Genomic DNA, 26,450 nt, shown 5'->3' on the forward strand with positions numbered 1-26,450 from the left:
AGAGTTTAACAGCCAATGTACGGATATCAATGTGATGTGTGTGATGTGTGTGTGTGTGTGTGTGTGTGTGTGTGTGTGTGTGTGTGTATATATATATATATATATATATATATATATATATATATATATATATATATAGTCGATCATACGTCACGCAGAGTTTACTTCTTCGACAAACTTTAAACTTTATCTCTTGATTTGAATGCACTATTTATGTGTATTTAAAGCCATTTCGTACACTGAAAACAAAGACAGTGGTTGGTGTTTTGGATTTTTGAAACATATACATTTCGATTGCTTCTAATACGCTTCGATGTGTTTCTTTCTGAGTTTTAGCATTGTTCGGGTTAGCCTTAGCCTCTACAGTCGTCGGGGCTGGGGAGGAAGTGGAACTCGGCTACGTTGCTACGTCGAGAGGAAAGTGGGCAGAGCCGCCGGACGACCCAGTTCAGGCGGAGGCACACGGAGGGAAAGACGCACTACAGAGGAGCCAGTCGCCGAGAGCGGAGCTGAAGACGAGCTTCGCGATGTGGCCCAAAGACCCGCCAAAACGACTAAATCTGTCCCAAAATGAGAACCCTGGCCGAGCAGACGACGGGGGATAAACACGGAATTGAAAATGGGTAAGAAGCTCCGAGTAATCCATCATTTATAGCCTTTTAAACGCGGTCCTGCGGTGTGTCAAAATGGTGGATAGAACGACAGTTAGATGCAGTGTTGTAAAAATGGCCATGGTGGCTTGTCAGCGACGAATAAAGACATCGAATTTAAAGCTCCTAATGCAATAGCTTGTAGTCTATCTTTTGGAATGTGAATGTTTGCTTTCAGTGTTATACGGTACAATGTTTTTTATTTGTTCATGTCTCTTCCTTTTCGAGCTATTTCGAGTTATTTCAACCTACGCATTTAAAATTTGCTTTGTCCTTGGAAGGGCAAATGCCCTTGTGAGAATTCATTCGACAAAAACACCAAAATTAGGTGATATTTTGTAATTTGAACGTTGTTTTACGACGAATTGCTACCAACTCTACAAGTTTTTTGACTAATTTCTCGAATATTCATTTTTATTGTTTTTCACTGATTTGAAATTCAAGAAAATGTTTAAAAATGTTGACTTTTTAACGTTATGTTCTCACAAAATGTCCAAACGTTGTTTACTTAAACATGTGAGTTAGTGTCAGATAGAAAATACTGGAATTGTAAAAAAAAAAAAATAGTTTTAATAAATATTATTTAGTTGTGTAAATAATCTAAACTCAACAAATTTACACTTTTCCATTGCACACATTACATATATCCATTCTTGACTTGTTTCTCAGTTAATGGGGGTCTTTCTGTTTTAAAAGGCAGGATATATATTTCGAATTACAAAATTGGGTGTTGGCTTTTAACCCTTTGAGGGGCTGATTGGTGAAGTTACCAAATATGTACATGAAATTTGGCTTCCTATCTCATACTACAGGTGTGTGACATATGACAAATATATGTTTGTCAGAAAACGACCCAAACTTTTGCAGTTTTTACGAAACTTGAAAATATATCCAAAAATCAAATAAAAATTGATTTACTTAACTACCACACCATAAAAAAATAGGTTTAGGACTAGCCAAGTTATTAGCACTAGGAATTGGCTGTTATTGCACATTACGTATTTTTAAACCTTAGGTTGTATCTTTTTATATTAGATTTTATTACTGCAACTAAATTTTTGTTAAGTTCAAAAGCTCATCGCCACCCTGATCGCAACATTTATTCTCAATAGAGATACAACTTTGGTAATTACAGTTAGCGCATATCAAGTCTCCTAAACTTCGTACCTTAGTGTGACTAAATATGCCACCACTTAAGATTTAGGTAATATGCAAATTAGCTACAAAAATCATCCCTAATTAGTGTTTGAAAAAATAGAATTAACTAAACTTAAGGCACTTGCTACCTTTTATCGTCCATTTTCGCAATTTAGTGTCATTGGTTTTGTTTTATATAATTATAATTTTATTATTTTGTTTTTCGCAGGGATTTTCGCATTATGTGTCAGACATCGGCACCAAAAGAAACACCTGGATCGCATTGACAGGTACGTGTTTTTTGCGAGATTTAGATCGTTAACCGCCTTGCTAGCGCCTCTGTTGTTACCGCCACATACCTATGGCCAGAAGAGAGTGCTGTTTCCGCACACCTCATAATCGTGGTTTTTCTGTTTTTAAGGGCTAACATGCAGTACAGGTTGTACGGGATGTGACATGAAGAAGTTTGCTGATTCGCGCTGCAACGAAGCCTTGTAAGTATTATTTTTCCGATGACTTAGTATTTTAAGAAAACTTAAGGCTTGCACTGTGTGCATTCAATCAGGCCAACTAAAAAAGGCTACTTGGACAAACCAAAACAAATTAACTTGTGCATCTCAGGTGTTACTCGGTAATTGATACTTTCATTACGTTATCTTATTGAAATGCAAAAACATTATTATATATTTTATATACACGTATTATATTTGAAGATGCATAATTTGCATAATGCATACATTCTTTTAAAAATCCACTTCACCTGGCTTTTTGCTTTTTATATAACTATCTTAAATTGTTTTGTATCTTTTATAAATTATCTATTCCCAAAAAATGTAAAGTTTATCTAACCCACGCTAGTCTGTTAAATTATATGAAACCATTTGACATACCACTCTGCATTTGTTTCTTGTGTCTAAAATGGTTTTAACCAACGATTGCCCAGTACTTAGCATACCTAACACCAAACACTTCATATTTATAACTTAATAAACCAACAGATCCTTACAGTGCACTAGTAGCGAGGTAATATTGCGTTAATCCCAACATTTCGTCGTATTATGACATATTCAACTACGAGTTGAGGTTAACTAACCATTGTCTACTCATAGAATTTCAAAAAAAAAAAAAAAAATCACAGGATTCACATTTGCATGAGTCAGCAATGGTTTTTCTTTTTGAATTTTTAACAAATTGTATTGTTTGGACCTCTTCAGTAATAGCTATAGATCCTTTCATCTTGACAAAAATATACATAAATACACATTGTGCCTCATTTCCATTGATTACAATACCTGTAAAAACAAATAAGCTACGATTAGGTTACTCTCCTCTCGGGTACGAAACCTACCACTGCCTTGTGTCAAAAATCATTCATGCATGATTTTTGTCAAGTACATCTACGAAAAAAGATACTTATTTGCGCTGCACTGAAGAATGTAATTGATATTTTACTTGGGTGTGCAGAGTACATGATTATTCCACCAATCTAATACATTTTCAAGAATTTTGATATTGAATCGTATGTCACCCGACTAGCATAGGACATGGACTTTGTTTCCCCTAGCTTGGTGTCTTTACCTGTTCTCTTTATTTACACTACACGACTGATTAGGCCTCAGGCCCATAATCTGTTTGAATAATAATAATAATAATAATAATACATTGATTTTATAATGCACTTTAAGCAATCTCAAGAGTGCTACAGAAATGAACTTGCTTTACTTAAGTCTGATTTTGACAGTGTGGGTCGGAGAGCAAAAAAAAAAAAAACAAATTCGCCAATTGTGTCCATGTAACTCTTTCGAGACAAGCTTTATCGAAGACTCATGGAGCACCTGTACTACCAATCATAGCACTTTGGATACTCTGATTCTTCATACATATATACAGTTACATGCATAATTATCAGTGATCCAAGTTTTAAAATCCGTGTGATAGTTTAAAGTACATGCCCATGATATTGAACAAGTTTTGCGTTGAATCTCACAAAAGTTACTGAATTGGTGACAGCGTACCAAAGTGTTGTGTTCGCTAATCTGCCATACAGTGGCTTGGATATTTTTAAGTGATTGGTAACCCTGAATGGGAGGAAAAATAGAAATGAGTTCAAAACATTGTTTGTTATTTTTTGCACACACCAGTTGAAGAGGTTGGCAAACTTTAAAAGCATGATTTAGAAAGACCATCTTAATTTTTTATATTTTCTTTCACCATCCTTACACTTAATGTCCTGAAGAGTTTCTTTCCTTGAAACAATTAAGGCTATGTTATACAATTACAATTGTTATACAAAACAAAACTATGGCAAAGCTTAGCCTTGCTTGACTCTAACAATCAATCTCTGCAAGAGAAAAAATCCCATAGTTTGACATCTATACAGGTCAACCATGTGAATGCATTTAGTTCTCATTTTTCAATTTACCTGAAGGGGAGATCAGAGAAGAGGATGTGCAATATCCTAAGCCTAATCTAATTTTGGCTTCATGCCAAACCACATTTTTAACATTATTGTTATGTAATAAAAGATGCATTGTTAGGTTTTGTTTAAAAAAAAAAAAAAAACTTTTATTTTTTTGTTATACGTTAGCACTGTGATGAAGTAAATGGGTGGGGTTAATTACATTTTGTCTTTCCAGTGTAGCATATGAAACAGTGTGCGGTGTTTTTAACCACATGAAGCAGTCATTTAGTTAAGATGCTATCACAGAAAATGGTGAAATGTGCTTCTGATCGGCTTTTATTTATTTTTTCCCCATGTTTTCCCCACAGTGGAGATCATCACTGAATAGAAGATGCTGAAAATTTGAAGAAAACTGAGGCAGCTCTGTAAGTTTGTCTCTTTATTCACATCCCTGTCACATCCCTGAAGAGCGAAGTAATACAACATTCTACTTAGTTATTTCGGAGACATGTATTCCTAAGTCCTATTTCATAGGTAGAGGATGGAGCAAGCAGACTAAATCTACACTTTTGTTTCATCAATTTCTAAATTTCAAGTTATCATAGGACCAAATGATAGGAAACTGAATGCATGATCCAAGCCAAAATATGGTAGTACATACATTGTATAGTGTAGTGCACAGAAAATCATTTTTAATTTGGATGATGTGTCACAAAAATTTCTCATTTCAGTTCAATTGTGTGGATGTTGGTATTTATCTGTTTTTTCTTTGTTTTGTTTTTTTAACAATTCTGGAAATTGAAAATGGTGGATGCATACCAACATCAAGTGCTTTCACGAGCCCTAGTCTTTATGACTAGTTATTATGATTTCAACTTAAGAAATGTCATGTGCACATGCCATCCTTTTTAATTTTCATTTTAGAACATTAAAATCACTGTAAATTTGTTTGAGGAATATATTTTTTGAAATGTCTTAAGTTTAGTTTATTTAGCCCCTAGTGGTCATAGGAAGAATTTAATACTTGACCAAGTTTTCCCCCCAACATTTTGGCCATAATAATATCATATTATATTAAATTCATCATGTAGGAAGGAAAGAAATACTTAACATTGTAGTGATAGTAATTAAAGTAGTAATTAACTCAAGGTCTGCCAAATAGAAGAGCATAGTTGACTTAAATCGAATAACAATTGTGACGCGGGATCGTCAACAGTTACCTGTATTTGTAGTCGGATTTCTTGCACTCTGTGGATAGCAGTGTTTCAGTCTGTGCAATTCAACACTTTGTGAACATTTTGAATGCGATGTGCTTGGACTATGCTAGCACACTCAAACGAAGGCTAGCCAAAAAGCCATGGGTTTAGCTCATTCAGCCTATTTCCACTTGTTGTCTGTAGCTGCTGGACAGTGAAGCATTTCTTGTTCAGTATTCACTGTGGGCTTACAACTTTTCCTTCTTTTTTATCCTATCAAGACCCCACCTGGATATCGCTGAAGTGGAGACAGCGTTGTTTAACGTGAAGATTGCAAGTCTTTTGGCAGTTAGCCAGATTTTGACAAGATGAAATCGTTTTCTGTCTGGAGTTCTGGATTTCCATTTTTTTTTACTTTTTTTGACACCGTGGACACTCGAAACGAAAATTGTTGGCTGTCTCATGGACTGAATTTTACAATTAAATTGTTTTCGGGAATTGCGAAATTCGCTTCTGTACTTCATATTCAAATGCTGTTAAATAAAATGTATCTTTCTTTATTTTCTTGGCTTTACTTCATTAGCTACTGCCTCATTAGCGATCAGAAATTCACTTGAACTCCATGTATTTCTTTATATTATGGTAAAAACCATTAAATCGGAAGTTGGTTGCGGTATTTTTGTAGCTATTTCCAACTACAAATCAATCTGGTTTTTAAGTTCCTTTGTGTTATTTTTTTTGTTGTTTTGCCATTTTACTTGAAATAATTTTCAGATTCTTGTGTTTTGGTGCATTTACTTTTACAATTATCTTTGATTAAAAAAGCCAATTCTTATATTGAATATTTTTTTAATCATCAAGCATTCGAGTTGAATGGATGTTGGTTGGATACCTTAAATGCCATTGGGTCAGGGTCTGAACAGAAATGGTGTCCAAATGTCCCCTCAAAATGGCTTCTGGTTGTTCTTCTTCCTGCACAAGCAGGAAGTGATGCAATTGGTGCAAAACAATTACATACTTCTATTGCTTACACTCGTTTTCTAACTTTATCTACGTTAGAGGAAAGAAAATGCCCCTCTTATTAATTGTGTCTCAGTGTTAAAAATTCACGTCCAAGACTATAGAAGTACATTTAAACGTTATAAAAAGGGGTGGGACTTAAACATCACCTGAGTGTGGTGTAAATGGAAATAACGTCAATCAGAGACGAAGCTTTCAGAGCTAGGAAGAAGCTCTAGATGGCGGCTGAGCCTTGGGAAGGGAGCTATGGGGCTTCGTCTGGCTGCTCTCCTTGTCTCTTTTTCGGATTATTTCGCTTGATTTCGACCGCCAAGGGATGGATTTTGTGATCCGATCGGTGTTTCTGTAGAAATTGAGGCGTTTTGTGCTGTTTTCGGGCTGATTTTCGATGCGATTGAGCCGTCTGGGCTGCGGAGTGCTTGTCGTTGTTTTCCATACTGGGCTCCGGCAGCCATGGCGCGCCTCCATTTTTAGTGTGTGCTGCTCGCGTCTGCCGCTCTGAGTCTGACAGCAAATGAAGACCGTACAGGCCTTCAAGCTTTTTGAATCGAAGCATGTTTTTTGTAATTTATTGTTAAATTGTCTTTTTTAAAAAATACGTGTCGTGTTCGGCTTGTGTTAAGGTTTTTAAAAAAGCGAAACACAAGCGAACGTCAATCTTGTATTTCATTTATAGGTTACGACCTTTCCCTACTTTGATTTGCTCTGTTTACATTTTGCAAAGCGATATTTTTCGGTTTTCGTCTCTTTAAATCGTGTTTTTCCCAATCCCTCGTCTGATGACGCAGTTAGAAATAATTGCATGCGGCTTGATCCGTGGACTGAACTGAAAGACTCACGTTGACTGTTTAACCTCAAGTGTTTTCATTTTTGTTTCCCCCCTCGGTTCTTTAATATTAGAGATAATGATTACTAAATCTTTGGATTTAGTGCTCCTTTTCTGTACTCGTGTCAGAGCGACTGGGCTTTAACTGCCACCTGAGCAAAGGCGGTCTTGTGGGACTTAAACCACAGTCCATGCTTCCTCTAACTTTTTGACAGCTAATAATAGGGGCAAAAGATCATCTTATCAAACGTTATCCGGATCATACGACGATGAAGACTAAAAGTAAAAAGCAAGACGACGAAGGCTCGACCCAAAGCAATGCATCAAGGTATGACTTTTCAAACGTTTTCCCCTTCTTTTACCTTACTTTTGCTTTCTGTGATTGTTTACCTTGTCAAGCTTGGTTGATCACCTGTGTGTTCGATTGCCACACGCTTTTGCTCAAAGTGCACCGTTGCCACGAATGACCTTGCCATTGTTTAATAGCCACACCCTGATTTTCGTACCGTTTCTTCGACTCGCATCTGACAGTTGGGCCTGTTTGATCATCGGACATAAGATGTATGTAGCTAACCGCAAGAGAAAAAAAAAAAGAAGTCATTTGTCTCCTTGACAACGTTATCAGTGATTTGTCACATACATTTGATGTCTGATCGTTGCAAAGTATTATGACCTTGTCTGACAAGTTGCTGCTGCATTGCACCATTTTACCAACCTTCTAATTCATGTTTTCATTTTGGAAACACTGCTGCGTTTTCGTGTGATATGATGAACAATATGCCCCTTATTTCATTGTTTTTGATGTCTTCATCACATCTGCAACTTGACATTACATAAACTACTTCAAGTCATTTTGGATACTGCTGTATTCATTTTGATGCCTTCAGGGGCCTGTGCACATTAGTTTGACCAACAGCTTTTTGGAAATTAAAAAAAAAAAAAAAAAAAAAAAGTTTGCTCTTTTCAGTTATTGCCTTTCCTCTGTATTAAACCCCAAATGACTAGTTCAAATATTTCATAAATTTCATATATTTATGCTTCTGTAGGATGGATAGTGAATACAAAGCACAGTTACTCATCTCTGTCACTGTTGACCTACTCCTGTACATGAACTGATAGATTTTAACTTATGTAGTTTTTAACTTTATTCAAATGGTGTTTTGTGGGGTTCATTTGTCTTCCTTTTGTTTTTGAAGGCAAATATTAAATTGTCAAATGTCAAATAACTTTGTCAGACTTTTTCCTCAAGGTTAAAAGTAACAGATCTTTCTCGGGCCTTTTCATCCTGTGGAGAGTTCGTTGATGGCCAGAGGAATAAATTTGTAATTTTAATTGTCGCGATAATCAACTTTTGCAATGACAGTCAAAGAATTCCCAAAACAAATGCAGGTTGTGAATTGTGTCTCAAATATATGGTGTTTGTAATTTTTAAAGGTAACTGTTTGACAGATGTGTTTGTCATTTATTCTCAGGTCAGGTATAAAGGCCTGTGTAAAAGAGTTGACCCTGTTGCCATTTTTATTTTTCACCCCATGAACTGACATTCTAGTCTTCTTTTTAATAAAAGTGCGAAATAGCTGTGTCATGTGAACAAGTAAAGTAAAATATATCCTCAACAGGTATTTGAACCCTCTGATATCCATTTACAGGGGAAACGTTACAACTTCATCAATAAAGACCTAGTTTATATACACTTATGAAAGAAACAGGCAGTTTTTGTGGTGTCAGAACCACCCTGAAGTTTAGAAAGCCGATGTGGGATCACCATTTCCACAAACATGTTGAGGTTGATTTTCCAAATCCTGACAGGCATCATGTTTTTTTTCCCAATTATCCAGTGAATTTTGAAAGACTTTGTTTTTTTAAGGTATTTATTCTTAAGCTATATATTTCTGTGCAAGGTGCAGATATTCACCCTCTTTTTAGAGCGTTTTGGTGTCCTTGTACTGCAGCAGTTTACATCACAGTTGTAGTTTTCTGTGGTCTTGTGGCAGCCATTTTAGTGCTTTTAGCTGCAAGTGAAATATGTCCTCTTCCTCACAACAAGCAGTGCAACACATTTTTGAATAATTTACACACACATTCTTACATTCAGAACGTAAAGACCAAGTGTTTTGTCTTTCTTGTATTACGTGTAGTCAAAACACTTCTCACATAGGGTCCATTGAACCACAAAATGGCCCTTGCTTTGTGTGCAAGCTGGCTCACTTATCTGTATTAAAACTCTGCTCGGAACTACACGGAGGAGGTACAGGAAGAGTTCCGACCTCGAAAATGTTGCGTTCCGCGCTGCCATTGGACGAAAGGCGACATGGTAACCCACTAGCCAATCACAATTCGCCGTTAGGGTACGTTTGGTCCTGCCCATTTCTAAACGCACTTAAAGCGGAAGTACCCGTTCTCATCCGTGTTCAGGAATAGAAACCGCTTACGAGGAGAAACTGAGACGGAGTTGCAGGGTTACGCAATCTTTTCTCACTCGTTTGGGTGGCCATAAATAACACTCTAGTCAGGCTGTTCTTTCTTTTTGTTGCCGTGTGTACAATGGTTTCCAACATTCACAATATTTATCTTACCACTCTTGCTTTAAAAATGAATACATATGAACTTCGACCTCAAAAACTTTAACCTTTAACCCAGTTAACTCTAAAAGCCAGGTATACATTTAAATGTAGACCTTAGTGCTACACAATGGTAATATCAGCGAAAATTAGTTCAGTCCCAGTTTTTGGAGTTAATCTCCAAAATGAATGCCCCTCTGTGTCCACGTGCGGTACTGCATGTGTGACGGTCACCTATGCAGATAGACATTGCTTCTTTTTTTTCTAGCTTCATAAATTCAATTAAATTTTAAAAGAAAATATAAAACAGTAAGTTATAATATAAACAGCAACTTATATGTTACAGATGAATCTTTCCCTCTTAAAATGTGAGTCAAAGTACCAATCTGGAGTCTGTGCAAATATACTTGGTACTTCAATATTTATTTATTTTTTTCCAGTTCCTAATGTTTAATGAGCTGTAGCGTCATAATTACGATTCAACAGAAACAAATTTGAGTACAGTTTAGTTTTTATTTTAGTGGTCGAAATTTAATTTTAAGCCTCTACCTTTGTACATGATTTAAATGCCCCAGGATAAGGTAAATATATAAGCTTAATAAAGATCATGCAACATGTTTTTGAGTTTTACTCTTGGCTCATTTAAAAACAGCGTGCTACTGACACTTGTCAGACATTTCTATATGGTCTGAACTTTCACTTTGTGTTTGAGGTCATTCCAACGTGTTGATTTTGGCATAAATGAAATCGCATTCACTGAAAAACTTGAGGATTTAAAACATGTCTGTTCCTGTAGCAATTCAGCTTCAGAAGAATCCAACCACTCTGCATCGGACACAGGAAGTCAGTCAGAAAGTGAACATGGCAGCGAGAGGAGGCGGTCACACCACTCCGAGTCAAACAGCTCTTCAGAGTCTGAGAGCCACTCCGAGTCAGAGAGCGGATCCACGGGATCCAAGTCACAGCGGCCCACCACAGAGGCCAAAAACAAGCCTGTTCGAAAGAAGGAACGTCTGGCAGATGTGAAAAAGGTAAAGGTCTCTGAACTTTTAACTTTTATAAATGAAAAGATTTGGGTGTTTTTTCCTATTAATAAAAAATACTCTATACTTAATGCTGAAGATTGAGGTTGCTCTTGTAATAATAATAATAAGGTATTGTCATTTGAACATGTGCCAAGGTTGTAGTTGCAATGGTTCAGTTCTATTTTTCTACCACTCCTCAAACAATAACCTCTAGCTACATCCTTGTTCCAAGGTAGTTACAAATACTGATAAATAGTGTAAAGATATAGTCAAATTAGAAATTTAGTCACTGATTTTATTTTATTGTTTTGGTTTTTTTTCTGTCCCAAATGTTTAGAGAGATTGTTTGTCCCTCTGTTAGGTTCTGGGCTTCATTTCTACAAAGGAACTAACCAGTTATACCCATAAATCATGAAAGCAATATGAAATAACTAAATTAAAAAAAGAAAAGAAAGGAAAAACAAACTAAAAAAACAATGCATTGTAAAAGGAGTTCATTGTGCCGTGGACCGTATGGTTCACTGATGGGGGTTGGCCTTTGTTTACAGATGTGGGATGAGCATCCAGATGTGTATGGAGTCAGGAGGTCAAACCGCAGCAGACAAGAACCGGCCCGTTTGAATATTGGAGCAGAGGTAAGTGATCAAGAGAGACAGCCTAAAGAAACGCCTGAGGAGTCTTTGCTGTTTGTGTGACCACCAGCTCTCTCCGGCAAGCTCACTGTTCCATCTAGTGGATCTTTAAAATTAGTTCAGGTGCTTGCAGTTGTTATTGTTGAAAGATGCTATTGCTAAATGCGCAATCTCTGCGGTCTGCCAATTCAGGGTAGCAGTGACTCAGAGGGTGAGAGTCCCAAGAGGAAGACGTCAAAGAAAAAGGAGTAAGTATGAATGTTAAAGTAGCAGCAGCAAAGCCTCCTCTTTTTTCCATTATTTTTTAAAGCACATTTATTAAATCTGCTCAAAGACGTGCACAGTGAAGTCTTTTGATAGCATCTTTTTTCTATTATTTAATACGTAGTCCTTTTCATACAGTGGTTTTGCTCAGCCCATCTGTGTGTTTGTCACTGTGTTGTCAGTCTGTGTTGATAATGTTGGTCATATCACTTAAAGCCTGTTACTGGGTATCTGTTTGCGCCACATGGGCCTCATGGCCTTGGTCAGCCAGGTGATGTTTTGCATTGCGTACATTTATAGCTATAACTCAAAAAATTGATTGATCAGATCAATGTCGGCTTCTAGTGAACACCCTTGTGGCTCGCATTTGATGAAATTTCAATTGGTTACGGCAGTAAGGGTGAACTTGTGGTATTTCTTTGTTGAAAGAAATATCTGGAAAGATGATGACTCTAATGATGATGAAGAGGAGGTGGAGGAGGAGGAGTCGTCTTCCGACATAACAGACAGTGAGCAGGAAGAGAAAAAAGTTAGATCCAGACGACTTCCTGCTAGAAGGTAAGAACATAGCGAAGCCTGGCCGTCAGACAGCTACCCACTGCTCAAATTAGTTCCATACCGCACTTCCCCTGTCACATTTTTTTTTTCCTTTACATTTGTGTCACCTGGTGCTCATGCTGCAGCCTGTTGTTGTAAAACACAGTAACTCAAAAATGACTTGAATTTCAAATTGTTGAATCGTTAAACAAAATGCTGTCTTAAGGTCCCATATTATGCAAAATGAACCTCTAACAATGTTTTCAAGAAATAATGCCTTGTTCAAAAGCACGCAGTTCTTGAATCCAACCCTTTGTGATGTCACACACTCATACCTCTCTAGGTTACTGACAACACCCACAGTTAAGGGGTGGCTCCCTCTCTGAGACCACCGCATGGCCGTCTTGTTTGTGTCCCCTTCCAAACAAAGGGAAGGTCCAACAAAACACGCCTTTCTGCAAGAGGCTAAAAACTGAACCTTTTCATAGAAGGCTGTGAACAGAGGGCTAATTATGCTGTTTCTGGAGATCCATAGAGTTTTCATCGGATAATTACATTTAGCTGGAAATATGGGACCTTTTAATACATTAATAGTCACTCAAAGTACGAGGTTTTGCTGCAGTTTATCACTCATACTGAGACTCACTCTATTATCAGCTGTTTGCATGTTTGCGTAATTTTCTTTGTTACAGACCTCAGGCCAAGTCCACAATGAAAAAAACGCTTTCGCAAAAAGGCAAGAAGCAAAGGAAACAGGACTCATCTGCCGAAGAAGACGACGATGAAGAAGAGGATGAGGACGATGAGGATGATGAAGAAGACACTCCGAAAAGACAGACCCGGAGGCGGGGTGCCACCAACGTTAAAAGGTGCCACACCGATACTTTTATTAATATGTTAACATGTCCGTCCTGGTGTTTTAAAAACAACAATGCCAGAAATTCCGATTCAAGAACGGATAAAGGTCTGACGTCATGAAACTCATTGACCCAGGGTTTCCTATCAATATGCGTCGCTAGCCTGCATCCTGCGTTTGTTTCTTCCTCTTGTTAGAATGTCGTTCTAGATATCAGCCCTTTGTGACATCACAAATGGCTCCGATACCTCGTCAGGTCAACGACCGCTAACCTCATGCCCTCTTTGTTTTTATCCTTTTTCAAACACACTGCAGGTCTAGGGTGTAGTGCAGCCTTAATAAAACATTGTTTTTGCAGAATAATAAAACTAGGTATTTTTGGTGGAGGCTGCAAACAAAGGAGTGAATGGGCAGTGTTTCCAGAGATTTGTGGATTTTTATGGGTCGTTTATTACTTGGGGGTGTGTCTCTGGAGTCCAATATGAAAGGAAATACTGTCCTTCAAAGTGGGCATGTTGTGGAGCTTTAAAGGATGACCTGAGTCGTCATCCTCATTGCTTGCTCTGATTGTCACAGTTACAAAGAGGACCAACATGACTTTGAAACCGACTCGGATGACCTGATTGAAATGACAGGGGACGCGTGCGAGGAGCAGCAGGACGATGACAGCGAGACCATCGAGAGGGTGATGGAAGCCAGGACAGGCAAAAAAGGAGGTGAGTCAATTTTGCGTTTGCCCTCCTATTAAAAATAATGAATATTGTTAAATAGTTTGGCATAAATGAAAACCGCAAACTTGCATCCGTCCAACTCTAAAGCCACTGGGGCTTCCACGACTCTGTATGCTGTGGAAGAGAATGGCGACCCAGGCGAAGGCTTTGACCCTGACAAAGATGAAGGGGAGACCCATTACCTCATCAAGTGGAAGGGTTGGTCTTACATCCATAGCACCTGGGAGAGCATGGACTCACTCACTCAACAGAAAGTCAAGGGACTCAAGAAACTGGACAACTTTAAAAAGAAGCATGAGGAGCTGAATTCATGGTACAGATGAAGAAGTCTTTCTTTCTGTGCGTCAGCTCGTTTCCCTCTCCAGATGCGTCACTGTCACTGTTTCCGACCGTGTGTGCAGGTTGAGGAAAGCTTCCCCAGAGGACGTCGAGTTCCACAACTGCCAGCAGGAACTCACCGCTGACTTGAGCAAGCAGTTTCACATTATGGAGCGTGTTATTGGTGAGCGTTTGTGGCCACACAGACCACACCTTTTTTTTTTATTTCTTATAAAAACAATATAATAAACAAATAATGGAGCGTCATGTTGCATTGTTACTCAACAAAATGTAATCTTCAACAGCAACAAGGACCGGAAAAGCAGCTGGATCCTCCGACTTTCCCTGTAAGTCCTGCATAGTATCTAGTAATCCTGCGAGTGCATGTATTATTTGAACCTGTCAAGTGCAGACGGGGGCCTGCTTAAGCAGGATAAGATTCAGGAGCGCTACAGTTGTTATGCTTTTTAATATCTCACTACTAACACAAAGTCGGTACTAACACTAATTTTGAAACTCCAGGAGTACGGCTGACTGACGGCTCCAGGCCTGCAGTATCATATCACCTTTTCTTCAATTTGTTTTAGCCACTAAGATAACACAGCCTTATTGCAAATGCTACATCCATCCATCAAAATCAAATAGAACCTGTAATAACTAGATTGAATCTTAGAATGATCGCATATAAAAATAAAAAATATGCCAGTACAGATTTATTGGGCAGCTGCTCTGCACAAGCTCTTACAATGCAAGAGCTTGAATACCCCCTAGTGGCCAGCTAGCTGGCTGCTTTGTATGTAGGCCGTCTGCTACACATTCAGCAGGTAGTTCAGTGTCTAAGACCCAATTGTGTTTTGTTTTTTGTTTTTTTCATCAGCTCACAGTCACAAGACCCCATCCTCCAACGAGCCAGAGTATTTCTGTAAGTGGATGGGCCTGCCGTATTCGGAGTGCAGCTGGGAGGAAGGCGCTTTAATTGGAAAGAAGTTCCAGCCGTGCATAGACAGCTTCACCAACAGGAACTCGAGTAAAACCGTCCCTTCCAAAGACTGCAAGGTAGGACAAGGTTCTCAATGTAATGTTGTGCATTATAGCGTTTCTTTGAGAAGTGGTTTCTTTGCTTACATTTGCTTGCAATGTCCCCACCCCACCCTGTTTCAGGTGTTGAAGCAAAGGCCCAGGTTTGTGCCTCTCAAGAAACAGCCGTCGTTTATCGGTGACGACAACCTGCAGCTACGAGATTACCAGCTGGACGGATTGAACTGGTTGGCTCACTCCTGGTGCAGGTAACGTGCACGAAATATGGTGCCGGTTGGCTCTGAAGACGACACAGCCGGGCTGTGTTAAGACAGATGTGTTAAGTGACATCATGCCTTCCCGTGTAGGTGCAACAGCGTGATCCTGGCTGATGAGATGGGTCTGGGGAAGACCATCCAGACCATCTCCTTCCTGTCCTACCTGTTTCACCAGCACCAGCTGTACGGACCCTTCCTGCTGGTGGTCCCTCTGTCTACGCTCACCTCCTGGCAGAGGGAGTTTGACACCTGGGCTCCGGACATGAACGTGGTGGTCTACCTCGGTGACGTGATGAGCAGGAAAACGGTACGTTCGAGAGGTTTGCCACCTCGGCCTGGCTTGACCTTCGACTCTCGCTGACTCACATTTCTACACGCCCTCTGCACAGATCCGCGACTACGAGTGGGTGAACCTCCAGACGAAAAGAATCCGATTCAATGCACTTCTAACCACTTATGAAATTCTACTGAAGGATAAGGTTGGTGAGAACAAGAAAATGAAGCTGCAAATTCATTTCAAATTTAGTTTTTTGGTTTGTTTTTTGTGTACTTGTTGACCAGATGTGTTTCGAATTAAAGGATTTAGGATTTTTCTGTGAGCAGTGTTTCAAATGCACGATGAGTAATAAGATACATTCAGTACTATACCCTCCGTCATCATCCTGAAGATGAGCTTGTCCTTGAAGATAATAGATTTTAAACAGTTTCCTCAAGGATTGATACCCTGGTTTCTGCTCATACCGTCATTACACTGTGTGTCTGAGCGTGAAGGAAGTTCAGTCTGTGTGGCTCACAGAGGACTTGACATTTTGTGTGCAGGGCGTCCTGGGGAACATCAACTGGGCCTTCATGGGTGTGGACGAGGCGCACAGGCTGAAGAATGACGACTCCCTGTTGTACAAAACCCTGATGGAATTCAGGTCCAATCACAGACTCCTCATCACCGGCACTCCACTGCAGAACTCGCTGAAAGAACTCTGGTCACTGCTGCACTTCCTCATGCCTGACAAGTACGTCCCAGTTGTGATGCTAAATGCCCCCTGGCACGAGCGGCAAGTATTCTTACGTCTTTTGTTTTTTGGGGTTTTTCTTTCCTGCTTCAGATTTGACTTGTGGGAGGACTTTGAGGACAAACACGGCCAGGGAAGGGACAACGGCTATCAGAGCCTGCACAAAGTCCTCGAGCCTTTCCTGCTGCGCCGTGTCAAGAAAGACGTGGAAAAGTCTCTGCCTGCCAAGGTGGAGCAGATCCTCCGCGTCGACATGTCCGCGCAGCAGAAGCAGTTCTACAAGTGAGCGGGGATTTCCTCACATCTGTTTCCTTTCCAGTCGCTCTGTCCTTCTCTTCTGTCACGCTCATCTGTTCCTCAATGTGTCCAGGTGGATTCTGACCAGGAATTACAGAGCTCTCTCCAAAGGCACCCGAGGCAGCTCCTCGGGCTTCCTGAACATTGTTATGGAACTGAAAAAGTGCTGCAACCACAGTTTCCTCATTAAGCACCCCGAGGAGGGCGAGACTGAAACGCAAGAGGACCACCTCCAGGTACACCTCCCAGTGTAGCTCCCAGCCCCACCCCAGGGTATGAAAGTATAGTTGTGATGTAGCACAGATGAAAACAAAACGACGCCAACCGGGGGTGGGTGCTTTTGATTTTTCGTTTTCTCTCGTGGTTCTTTGTGTTGAAAATCCGATGTGTGTTCCAGTGTCTGGTGAAGGGCAGCGGGAAGCTGGTGCTGCTGGACAAACTGCTGACCAGGCTGAGGGAGAGAGGAAACCGAGTGCTCATCTTCTCTCAGATGGTCAGGATGTTGGACATTCTGGCAGAGTATCTCACCAAACATCGCTACCCGTTCCAGGTGAGAGACGCATGTTACAAAGAGCAGCTGTCAACTGCATGCCAAACCAAGAGGTGGTGCTACCATACTATATGCTAATCAGAAACCTGTAGAAAAAGCTTAAAGTCACATGTTAAGAGTGTGCAGAAACAATAAAGTTTAAGTTCTTCACTTTCAGTCCCTGTTGTTTCAGAGTTCAAAGTCATTAAAACGCATGAAAGGGCCATCTCGCCCCCAGTGCATTAGGAGAGTAAATGTGCTTTGAACAGAATTTTGTTTTTTTTTAAAGTCATGCTTGCGGTTGGTTGTCTGTTGTCGCATTAGGAGGGAAAATCACAGACACAAAAATGACAAGTTTGACACATGCAAACATCTCAAGTTATTTCCAAAAGCGCTGTTGTCTGTGGCCTAAAAGCCTGGTGGTGTGTGTTTAAAGAAAGCCAAATTAAATTGGTAAAAATAGTCACAAAGTCTAAATGGAGCGTCGAGTTTGTGTTTGTTTGCTGTGAAGGTGTGAAATGTCATTAATTTAAATCTAAAGGGGGGGAACGTTTGATTAGAGTTTGGTCCCCTTCCTAATCACTTGCACAAACCTTTTAAAGACTTCTATTGGAGGCTGCTGACGGCTGTGTGCTTTCACTGGGCTTTACTGACATTTTGTAAATATCATCTCCAGAACCTCCAAGGCTCTAAATGTTAGCTCTTTCCTTTTAGCCTTTATTGGTGTTTACACGGATGGAGCATTTTGAGTCGCTTGCCCTGCAGAGTGAGACTCTGAGGGTCAGATATCAGTTGTCATCTGCCCGGCTTGGACTTCATGTAGTTATTTATACCAGCAAGATATTCGCTGTCAAACCCTGGCGAATACTCGGGCCTGTCACACGACTGGATGTTTTCTTGCTGACTGGGTGCATGGTGGAGACTGCTGTGGATGTATAGAGGGGATTTACTATGGCATGTGAAGCAAAGTGATGCCAATTTTATGGCAGATGGCAGCCCAGGACCTCTTCACTGGTTTAACAAGCTCTGTTTGCTGTTTCAGCGGCTGGACGGTTCCATAAAGGGAGAAATCCGAAAGCAAGCCCTGGACCACTTCAATGCTGAAGGCTCAGAGGTGTGTGCACTAATAATCTCAGCACTACTAACTGCTTAGTCCATGTATGAAAATATAATTTCCTATTCTTAGGTTTTAAAATGATGCATAATTTTAATTGATAACCCTGGGGTAAAGGTGTGGACAAACACATTGCTTTTTTTTTTTGTCTTCTTTTAGTCTGTAGTGTGCATGGCCAACTGTATAATGCTCAGCACTGGAGTGTAAAAATCCCATCACCACTGGTTCACTGACAGTTTGCATTCAAACTGAACCTGTTTGCATCCAATTCCTGCTTTTATGATGTAGTATCACTCTGGCATGAACTGATTTTCACCCAATAGTTTAAGGTGAAGGTGATATTATGTTGCAATATTGCACTAATAATGCCATAATGCAGGATATTTCACAATGTTTGTGTGTTGTCTGTGACATCTGGGTGACTGGTTTTGTGACTGTTTTGCAGGACTTTTGCTTCCTCCTGTCCACCAGAGCTGGAGGTTTAGGCATCAACTTGGCCTCAGCGGACACCGTGGTCATCTTTGACTCTGACTGGAACCCTCAAAACGACCTGCAGGCTCAGGCCAGGGCTCACAGGATTGGCCAGAAAAAGCAGGTAAGCCAAAGGCGACGACTCCACCTCCCGCAAGGTCTGTTCAAGTGATTTCACCGCAGTCTAATGTGTATTTGTTCCCTCAGGTGAATATTTATCGGCTGGTCACCAAGGGAACGGTCGAGGAGGATATCATCGAGAGAGCAAAGAAGAAGATGGTTTTGGACCATCTGGTCATTCAGAGAATGGACACCACTGGCCGCACTGTACTCGACAGCAACTCAAGAAACACAAAGTAAGTTCAGTCAGAAATGAGCTTTTGCTATCAGCCGTTCAATATGTTGGAACAGGGAATCATGTTTGTTTTGTTTTTTTTTTTTAGTTCAAACCCATTCAATAAAGAGGAACTGACTGCCATCCTCAAGTTTGGTGCAGAGGAACTTTTCAAAGAGGCCGAGGGAGAAGAGTCGGAACCACAGGTGCCACTATGAACTGATTATCGTTATAACGTTGATTCGATGCATTCCCTTGGAATGTTAAAGCAGGATGTCTGCGTTTGCGTAGGAAATGGATATCGATGAGATCCTGCGGCTGGCAGAGACGCGAGAGAGCGACCAAGGCTCAAGTGCAACAGACGAACTTCTGTCTCAGTTTAAGGTACTTTCAAATTGTCCCCCTTTCACCCATCCATTTAAAATGTCCAGGCTTCAAGCTTCTTTTTTCCGTTTGGCTCCTAATTCTCCCCCCTCATCTCTCAATGTGCTTCCGCAGGTGGCCAATTTCTCCAGCATGGAAGAGACCGCTCCAGACCTTGACGAGAAGCATGTGAGAGAGTGGGACGACATCATCCCGGAAGAGCAGCGACGCAAGATCGAGGAAGCGGAGAAGCAGCGGGAGATGGAGGACATCTTCATGCTCCCCAGAAGTAGGAGCTCCAACAAGAGGGTAAGCGGTTGTTTTGCCCACTGTGAGCGCTCGAAGCCCCTTTCAGCATCTTCAGATTTTACATGAGGCTATAAGTGGTCACTGTGTGTGTGTGTTTTTTTTTGTTGTTTTTTTCCGTCTCTCCTATTCCATCCAGGCTCGGGCCAATGACAGCGACAGCGACGTGGGCTCCAAGCTCAAGCACCGCTCCTCAGGCTCCGAGAGCGAGACGGACGACAGCGACGACGACAAGAAGCCAAAGAAGAGAGGACGGCCGCGAGCCCGCAAAAACAATGTAGAGGGCTTCACTGATACAGAGATACGAAGGTATCTTCACTTTTAACTAAATATTCTATTTTTCTCTCTTTTAGCGTTAATAACCATGTTGGTAATTGATTGCGATGTCACTTACAGGTTCATTAAGGCATACAAGAAATTTGGATCTCCTCTGGAGCGGTAAGAACATTCAGAATCCCTGCAGCAAACGTGCATCAGCAACATCACGTTTGGCCTCAGTCTGGGGTCTTTGAACAGATTGGGCAGTTAAGTGGCGTCATTGTGTTCAGACTGGAAGCCATCGCCAGAGACTCGGAGCTGGTGGACAAATCCATAGCTGACCTGAAGAGACTCGGGGAGCTGATTCACTCCAGCTGCGTGGCAGCGGTGCAGGAGCACGAGGAGCAGATGAAGGAGAACCCAGTGGAAGGTACGCTTGACCGACCGACCGACCGACTGTCTGTTTGAACCGTTTCAAAGACGGTCCAAAAAAAACTGAAAACGTACACTGCCGCTCCAGCCAAAGGCCCTGGAAAACGGCGAGGAATCAACATCAAGATCTCAGGAGTTCAGGTCAACGCCAAATCCATCATCCAGCACGAGGAGGAGTTCGAACCCCTGCACAAAGTGGTGCCCGCCAACCCTGCTGAGAGGAGCAAGTAAGGGTTCTTAAAGAGGCAGCGCACATTTAGTTGGTTTTATATTATCATTGATATGTACAAAGTGTTTATATCACATGCAATGTATAGCAAATCTTTGCTTTGCTTCAGATTTGAACTGACATGCCGGGTCAAGATTGCCCACTTTGATGTGGACTGGGATCAGCAGGACGACATGCAGCTCCTGCTGGGCATTTATGAGCACGGCTTCGGAAACTGGGACCTGATCAAGACCGATCCCGACCTTAAACTGGCTGACAAGGCAAATGTCTTTTTCTTTTTTTCTCGTTTTCTATTTAAAACCTTTTGACACTTGCTTATACTACATGGTTGAAGTAAAATAAATCAGTTGTTTTTCTCTCTCATTGACTCACTCTGACAGTGCAAATCACTGCAGCATACATCCAGGAGTGTCCATACTTCCATGTCCATGATTAATAAACAATTCAGTCAGCTGCCCCTCTTTCTTCCTTGTGAGGTAGCTCTGTTTCACTTCTCATTTGGATCATCATCCTATCAAACTGTAGCCATCACGCCAGCGTTCCTGCACTGAGCCTGCAGCTGGATTCTACTGGACTCCATTGCGGAACGTTGTTTATTGCTGTTGTTGTGCCAGCTCTTTTCCTATTCTGGGTCAGCAGCCAAAAATTGCTTTGTTGCATGCTGGGAGCGTGAAGCAAAGTTTGCGCTGATTTAGATATGGGTGTTTTTTTTTGTTTTTTGTTTTTTTTACAGCAGATATAAGCAGATGTTGAAGGGGAAAAACAGGCAACAAAATTGGATACAGGCAACAAATCAGATCTGTGTAGTGAGACCTCGAGTGTAAATCCGTTGCCTTTTTGTGAAGGCGCGCAGCTAAAATTGGACTAGGGTAGCACTGGCCTTTGTGGTTATGATAAAAGCTTCTTTTCAACTTTCTCTCTTCTCCGCACAGATTCTCCCTGATGATCCGAGCAAAAAGCCGCAGGGCAAGCAGCTGCAGGCGAGAGCCGAGTATCTCCTCAAGCTGCTGAAGAAAGAGCAAGACAGCACAGACGTGTCCAAAACTGGGGAGGAGGTAGGCTGCCAGTAATCTCCGAGAACCTCATCTGGCTTTCCGCTCACCGCTGGATGCTTGCCCTCGATAAGCCCGGTGCTGCGCAGTACGAAATGTGCATCTCACCCGTCTTCTCCTCTTAAAAGGTCAAAGCGAAAAAGAGGAAGCCTCGGGTGAAGAAGGAGAACAAGGTCCTCAAGGACGACCAGGGCAACGACGTTGGCTCCCCGCGGCTGTCGGACAACCCGTCAGAGGAGGGCGAGGTCAAGGTCAGCGAGGGCTGCGGTGTCAGCCAGGCTGCCTGCAGGGGGCGCTGTGGTCATGAGCTTTGTTGAAAAGCCTCTGTGCATGTAAAATGAGCAGCAGAGGGAAGAGTTCTAAACAGCCAAATGCAAGCCAAATTATAAAATACAAAATCTATGAAATGCAATCTAGTCCTGCGTTCAGTCCAACAGTGCTGCTCATTTTTTCTTTGGTTTGTCTCTCCCTGGCTCACTTCACGCAACCCTGTCTCTTCTCGCGTCTGAACAGGATGACGGAACAGAGAAATCGCCCGCCAAGAAGCGGCAGAAGAAGAAAGACAACAAGGAGAACAAGGAAAAACAGGGGACTCCTAAAAAGGAGAAGGACGGGGACAAAGAAAAGAAGGGCGCCAAGCCCAGAAAAGAGAAGGTACTGTGGCAGATTAACGGCCTCGTTTAGTCATTCAGATGAAGATTTAGTTTTTCTCAGAATAGCAGCAGAACGAGAGCTCATCCTGGCCTCGGGCCACCTCCCCACCATTCTTTTGTCTAATTTGTTTTGTGTGCCAGTGGTGTGAAATGTGTCTTTTTTTTCTTTTTCTTTTTTTTTATCTGTCAGGCTAAAGCAGCCAAAGGGAAGAAGACTCAGGGTCCAGTCCACATCACAGCTGGATCGGAGCCCGTCCCCATCGAGGGGAAAGAGGACGACGAACTCGACCAGGAGACCTTCAGCATTGTGAGTTCCCCCCCCCCCTTTTTTGTCCCGTTTAAGATAAAACCGCTGAAATCAAACGGCCGTCGTAGCAACAAACTCTGCTCCATTAATGTCATGCGAAGTGCAAGGAGCGCATGAGGCCAGTGAAGAAGGCCCTGAAGCAGCTGGACAAGCCCGACGAGGGTCTGTCGGACCAGGAGCAGCTGCAGCACACTCGCACGTGCCTGCTGAAGATCGGGGACCGAATCACAGAGTGCCTTAAAGCCTACAGCGACCCCGATCATGTCAAGATATGGCGACGGTGAGACTCCTTGTAATCTGTTGGGGAAATTCACGGTACTGCTAAATTTCCCCCACAGCGCTCATTGTAATGCCGTGCTGTCCTGTTTTCACTCACAGGAACCTCTGGATATTTGTGTCCAAGTTCACTGAGTTTGGAGCCAGAAAGCTTCACAAGCTCTACAAAATGGCCCAGAAGAAGAGATCGCATGAGGAAGAGGCAAGTCGTTGTCGATTGTTAATCATAGTCATTGACGATTGAAGCAGCTGCAGTGTCGTGATAATCGTGACAAATGTCGGTGATTCCAGAAGGAGCAAAAGAAGAAGGAGGACCCCGGTGGGAGGGGCAAATCTTTCCGTCCGGAGCCATCCGGTTCCAGCCGCGACTCCACGGGCACTCAGCTGTCCTCCAAGTCGGCCTCTCACCCGGGCCAGGGTGGCCCCCACGGACACCACCGAGAGCCCTACAACGCTGCTAACAAGCGTCACTTTGGAAACGATGGTACGTAGCAGCAGGAAGGAGTCTTTACCTGAAGGCACCTGACTGGACGAGTGGTCGGCAGCTGTGCTGTTGGACCCGTTTTCAGGTTTTGTTTCCCTACACAGACTTCAGTGGAACAGCCTTGCATGGTTGGATATCAGAGAAAAACACAGCATATTTAATCCCTCGTTTACAGCTTCCTGCAAAAGCACTCTGTAGACCAAGAAGCAGTGCTTCCTCTAACCAAGAGAGGCATCAGTTCACTTTGTGACATCACAAAGAGCTAAAGTTTTAGTACAAACTTTTTTTTTTAAAAGTAAAGCAAAACAAAAAGTAAACTCAGCCCTTCTTTTAAGTTCTGACCGAGGGACTTTTAATCGTTGGGAAAACCCTGGCAAAGCATTCGTTTGTAAAGATAAGAAAAAAATCCTGTGTTCCAGACAGAGGAGACTGGCAGAGGGACAGAAAGTACATGTACCCAGGAAACAGCAACCAGTCGTGGCAGGGAGACCGGCATCACCCCTACGACCAGCATCGCTACAAGGATCACTACTCGGACCGGCGGTCCCACGGAGACTCGTACCGCAGCTCGGGCGGCTACCGCAACAGCTCCCCTCGGAAAAGACCGTACGACCAGTACAGCAACGACCGGGACCACCGGGGACATCGGCCCTATTACGACAGGTCAGCATTAACTGATTTTATTATAGTTTCAAATAGCGTTGGAGTACTGGAGATTGGTCTTGGTCTTGAGACCAGTTGTCTCATCTTAGACTCAGAGGCTTTTTTACTCTGTCTCGTCTCGGTCACGGACTAGACGGACTCGGGATTTTTGACCAAGACCGGTAAAGTCTTGGTCTTGTCTCAATCTCGATACTCTCTTGTCTTAATAATGTCTTGCTCTCGGTTGGTGCAGTCTTGACTGCAACACTAGTTTCAAATGCGAAACAAACAAAAAAAACAGCCGGTTTGATGTGAACTTTACTCCGTTCCAGGCATTCGGACCCCAAAAGAAGGCGTGGCGACGACTTCCATCCCAGCTACCACCAAAGCAGAGATGCTCCTCCGCAGGACTTCAGGAGGAGGTCCGACCACCTGCCGGGAGGGGGGCCGTCAGGGCCGGAGCACTTCAATCGGCCTTTCCACTCTGAGAAGCCCCCTGCCCTGCTGGATCCGCGCTCCCCACAGGCTCAGAAGTCGCCCCAGGACTCCCGATCTCCGCTGGAGCGGCCCGCTGAGGCCACCGCCGCCGCCGCCGCCGACCCCGGCTGGAACAGCAGGAAGACATAAAGGCCACGTCAGCGTTGGCCCAGCGACTGATTGATCTGGGTTCTGAAGCAAACTTATTCACTCATGGACGAGTCTGACTCAGCCAATCATAAGCTCACATTTGGAAAGGGAACCAGCTTTCCCTCTTATTTTTTATTTTATTTTATTTTATTTTTTTAAACCAGCAAAACTGTGCTGTTGGTTATGTTCCCCCTGTTGATGGGCGGCTCTGAATAATTTCTGACCTTAAGGGACGGGTTTGTTCCTCATGTTGTCTTTGCAATGACAAAAACAAACTTCTTTATTTAAAGGAATAGACTGGATCAGTCAACCAGGACTAAGACTGAGTGGAACTCTTAGTCCCATGGACTATTATCTAAGGAGAATTTAGGATACTTGGACAGGTGACTGATCTCCATCCTAAAAGTGCCTGAAGGTTTTTCGAGTAGGAATACATGACCTGGACTTTTGTGTTTTGTGTTTGTTTGTTTGCTTAAGCTTTAAGTCTCACAAAAATGATGTCATGTAGAGTATGTAACGTGTTCTCGTGCACCTTCAGAATGTTTATCTCAGAACATGTAGCTGAGCTGGCGCGGCCCGATTCCCTTTGAAATGTGAACGCTCAGCGTGGCCGGCGTGTTTACGCCGACGCGGGTGACATCAAAGGCAGAAAGAGGTTTTAGCAAATTCATATTTCCTCACGTGTTTAAACAATGACATCTGTAGTTGTGTAGCCGGACGGAGCACTGCGATAGTCCTCCTTTTGTTCACTTTAACCACTTTCCTCTCAGCAGGCCGGGTAAAAGGAAAGACTTGTGGGCAGTATTTATTGCGACAACACTAACACTATGACACAGAACTGTACTTTCGCTTTGCTTCTCAGTATTATGCTGGTTAAGGACGGAACTCTGGTATCATCTCAGTTATTCACCCACACATCCGCTCCCTGTGAAAGAGCTGGATGCTGTCTGAAGTATGTGATGTTTTGGGGGGTGGGTGGGTGGGTATTGTCTTATTGGCAGAGGTGTTGTTGAAATGTTTTCAGGACATCTCTAATGGCAATTCTTCATCTTTCTTGTCTTTCGGCTCTCCTCTCCCGTGCCAAATCTGGTCCTGCTTTCATCCTCATTCTTCTTCTTTTCTCCCAATTTTTAAATCATGACGAGACTTCTCCATTCGTGCCTTATTTATGTGTGTAATTCCATGCTGCATATTGGTCCATGGGCAGTACTGCGTAGTATTACAGTCACTTGAGCAAATTGCCACTTAAGGACATGCTGGTGACAATGGCTGAAGGGTCCACGTATTCCATTCATTCATCATCATCATAATCATCGTCGTCGTCGTCATCGTCATCATCATGTGGTTTCAGAAGGAGTTGATATGTGAGAAGGAAACAGGAACTTGAACCAGACGTCTTGACCCCGCCCTGTTACGGTGAACGGCCAGCACATCTCCTCTTCCACTCGAGCAAACTCCAGTCCCTGTATTATATGTTCTTTAAGAAAGTCGAAATAATTTATATTTGTGACAAAAAAACCACTCTTCAGAGGAACGTGTTGTACATATGTTTGGACATATGTAATAAACTTTGTTACACAACCTGAATTTGTCTCTTTGTGAATCTGTGGTCTACCA

The 26,450-nt window shown here is 42.2% G+C and overlaps 1 protein-coding gene across 1 annotated transcript; it reads left to right on the top strand.

Moving 5' to 3' along the window:
• Window positions 1–240: 240 nt before the first annotated feature.
• chd2 (chromodomain helicase DNA binding protein 2) lies at window positions 241–26,420 on the top strand. Its single transcript, XM_076037941.1, has 42 exons — window positions 241–623; window positions 2,017–2,077; window positions 2,209–2,281; window positions 4,557–4,613; window positions 5,666–7,558; window positions 10,588–10,822; window positions 11,365–11,451; window positions 11,641–11,696; window positions 12,142–12,270; window positions 12,942–13,118; window positions 13,682–13,821; window positions 13,924–14,149; window positions 14,238–14,338; window positions 14,460–14,501; window positions 15,032–15,210; window positions 15,316–15,440; window positions 15,540–15,756; window positions 15,839–15,928; window positions 16,269–16,459; window positions 16,553–16,741; window positions 16,830–16,992; window positions 17,154–17,306; window positions 18,328–18,399; window positions 18,845–18,994; window positions 19,078–19,226; window positions 19,314–19,410; window positions 19,496–19,588; window positions 19,703–19,876; window positions 20,013–20,182; window positions 20,270–20,311; window positions 20,422–20,561; window positions 20,652–20,790; window positions 20,902–21,052; window positions 21,725–21,847; window positions 21,973–22,095; window positions 22,358–22,498; window positions 22,688–22,804; window positions 22,906–23,084; window positions 23,183–23,282; window positions 23,372–23,564; window positions 23,984–24,227; window positions 24,539–26,420. Exons 5-42 carry the CDS (start codon window positions 7,500–7,502, stop codon window positions 24,831–24,833), a joined length of 5,451 nt encoding a protein of 1,816 aa, XP_075894056.1. The 5' UTR covers window positions 241–623; window positions 2,017–2,077; window positions 2,209–2,281; window positions 4,557–4,613; window positions 5,666–7,499; the 3' UTR covers window positions 24,834–26,420.
• The last annotated feature ends 30 nt before the right edge of the window (window positions 26,421–26,450 follow it).

Source organism: Nelusetta ayraudi, unplaced genomic scaffold (assembly GCF_046127955.1).
Source record: "Nelusetta ayraudi isolate G7.1 ecotype Tasmania unplaced genomic scaffold, CSIRO-AGI_Nayr_v1 ptg000053l, whole genome shotgun sequence".
Lineage (NCBI taxonomy): Eukaryota > Metazoa > Chordata > Actinopteri > Tetraodontiformes > Monacanthidae > Nelusetta > Nelusetta ayraudi.

Bases quoted from the DNA above. Each gene is read 5' to 3' on its own strand.
- chd2 (XM_076037941.1), top strand. From the start codon at position 7,500: ATGAAGACTAAAAGTAAAAAGCAAGACGACGAAGGCTCGACCCAAAGC. The intron at 10,823-11,364 runs GTAAAGGTCTCT...CTTTGTTTACAG, and splicing joins GTCTGGCAGATGTGAAAAAG to ATGTGGGATGAGCATCCAGA. The intron at 19,589-19,702 runs GTACTTTCAAAT...GTGCTTCCGCAG, and splicing joins AACTTCTGTCTCAGTTTAAG to GTGGCCAATTTCTCCAGCAT.